Source organism: Oncorhynchus clarkii, chromosome 10, assembly GCF_045791955.1.
Source record: "Oncorhynchus clarkii lewisi isolate Uvic-CL-2024 chromosome 10, UVic_Ocla_1.0, whole genome shotgun sequence".
NCBI lineage: Eukaryota > Metazoa > Chordata > Actinopteri > Salmoniformes > Salmonidae > Oncorhynchus > Oncorhynchus clarkii.
In genome coordinates, this window is record NC_092156.1 from 72,344,937 (window position 1) to 72,347,244 (window position 2,308).

At 53.2% G+C, this 2,308-nt stretch overlaps 1 protein-coding gene across 1 annotated transcript; it reads left to right on the forward strand.

The window, feature by feature from the left end:
- The first annotated feature begins 211 nt into the window (after nt 1-211).
- LOC139419335 (proline-rich protein HaeIII subfamily 1-like) lies at nt 212-1,381 on the forward strand. Its single transcript, XM_071169277.1, has one exon. It carries the CDS (start codon nt 212-214, stop codon nt 1,379-1,381), a length of 1,170 nt encoding a protein of 389 aa, XP_071025378.1.
- Nucleotides 1,382-2,308: the final 927 nt, after the last annotated feature.

Genomic DNA, 2,308 nt, shown 5'->3' on the forward strand with positions numbered 1-2,308 from the left:
ATGATAGTCCCATCGATTTTTACACAGTGAATGATTGAGACATGACGACAGTCCTTTTCCATAGATGCTGAAGACCTAAGGGCTGTTTGGCGGTTCAGAGTTAAGGGGCCAGTTTCCCAGACCCAGGTTAATTAAGACCAGTCCTGGACTGAAAAAGAGATTATAAATTGAAAGTGTTTTTAGTCCATGCAGCACTGGGCTTTTAATCTGAATGCCGGAAACGGGCTCCAAGTGTTCCAGGTTTTATACTAGTGCCCTTCCACAGGGCCCCAAACTCAACCCTTCCCCTCCACAGGGCCCCAACCTCAACCCTTCTCCTCCACAGGGCCCCAACCTCGACCCTTCCCCTCCACAGGGCCCCAACCTCAACCCTTCCCCTCCACAGGGCCCCAACCTCAACCCTGCCCCTCCACAGGGCCCCAACCTCAACCCTTCCCCTCCACAGGGCCCCAACCTCAACCATTCTCCTCCACAGGGCCCCAACCTCGACCCTTCCCCTCCACAGGGCCCCAACCTCAACCATTCTCCTCCACAGGGCCCCAACCTCGACCCTTCCCCTCCACAGGGCCCCAACCTCGACCCTTCCCCTCCACAGGGCCCCAACCTCAACCCTTCACATCCACAGGGCCCCAACCTCGACCCTTCCCCTCCACAGGGCCCCAACCTCAACCCTTCCCCTCCACAGGGCCCCAACCTCGACCCTTCTCCTCCACAGGGCCCCAACCTCAACCCTTCCCCTCCACAGGGCCCAAAACTCAACCCTTCCCCTCCACAGGGCCCCAACCTCAACCCTTCCCCACCACAGGGCCCCAACCTCAACCCTTCCCCACCACAGAGCCCCAACCTGGACCCTTCCCCTCCACAAAGCCCCAACCTGGACCCTTCCCCTCCACAGGGCCCCAACCAGGACCCTTCCCCTCCACAGGGCCCCAACCTGGACCCTTCCCCTCCACAGAGCCCCAACCTGGACCCTTCCCCTCCACAGGGCCCCAACCTGGACACTTCCCCTCCACAGGGCCCCAACCTGGACCCTTCCCCTCCACAGGGCCCAAACTTGGACCCTTCCCCTCCACAGGGCCCCAACCAGGACCCTAACCAGGAACCTTCCCCTACACAGAGCCCCAACCTGGACCCTTCCCCTCCACAGGGCCCCAACCTGGACCCTTCCCCTCCACAGGGCCCCAACCTGGACCCTTCCCCTCCACAGAGCCCCAACCTGGACCCTTCCCCTCCACAGAGCCCCAACCTGGACCCTTCCCCTCCACAGAGCACCAACCTGGACCCTTCCTCTCCACAGGGCCCCAACCTGAACCTTTCCCCTCCACAGGGCCCCAACTTGGACCCCTTGTTTGTAAACAATGTCATTGTAAATGCTGTGTAGCCTCAAAAGATGGTTAAAACTATAATTGTGACATCATGGATGGTCAGTCCTTGCATCCATAGCTCTGTGAATAAATTTGAAAGCATCATTCCTCAGACGGACAACACAGACAACTAACAACAACATGATATTGGGTGGTGGTCTGTTTCCCTGTCTTTCTAGTCACTGAGCACAGAACAGCGCCCCCTTCTGGATGACAGAATTCTCCTCCCTGGATCATACATCATTACACACCATGATCACAGGGGACAGTGTTTATTTTATTCCTCATGTTTGTGAAACTACTGATGGTCAGTGTTCAATAAATGTGTTTCAAACAGTGAATTCTACTCTTTATTACATAAAAAACAAGTGAATATAGAGTTATAGTTATAGGACTTATGTTGTTTATGTTCAGTACTGTCTGGTATGCTTCTGTTTCAGTGTGTTTGAAAGCTTGCACGTGCGTGACCTATATTATGAACTGTTAGTAGTGGCCGGGGGGGGGGGGCGGGGGGGGGATCTCAGGCAAGCAACTGGAAACTGCATCTTTAGTCCCCGTAGATAGGGTTTAAACACCTTGTGATCTTTAGTCCCCGTAGATAGGGTTTAAACACTGTGATGTTTATTCTCAAACAGTCGTGAAATAACGCTGCATTTGAATCATCACAGATGAGACTTCAGATTGTCCGAGAGAGGCGTAATTAAGAGTAGGTAACAAGGGAAATGGAGTAATTAAGAGTACGTAACTAGGGTATTGGAGTCATTAAGGGTGTCACTAGGGTATTGGAGTCATTAAGGGTACGTGACTAGGGTACGTAACTAGGGTATTGGAGTAATTAAGAGTACGTAACTAGGGTATTGGAGTAATTGAGAGTACGTAACTAGGGTATTGGAGTCATTAAGGGTGTCACTAGGGTATTGGAGTCATTAAGGGTACGTAACTAG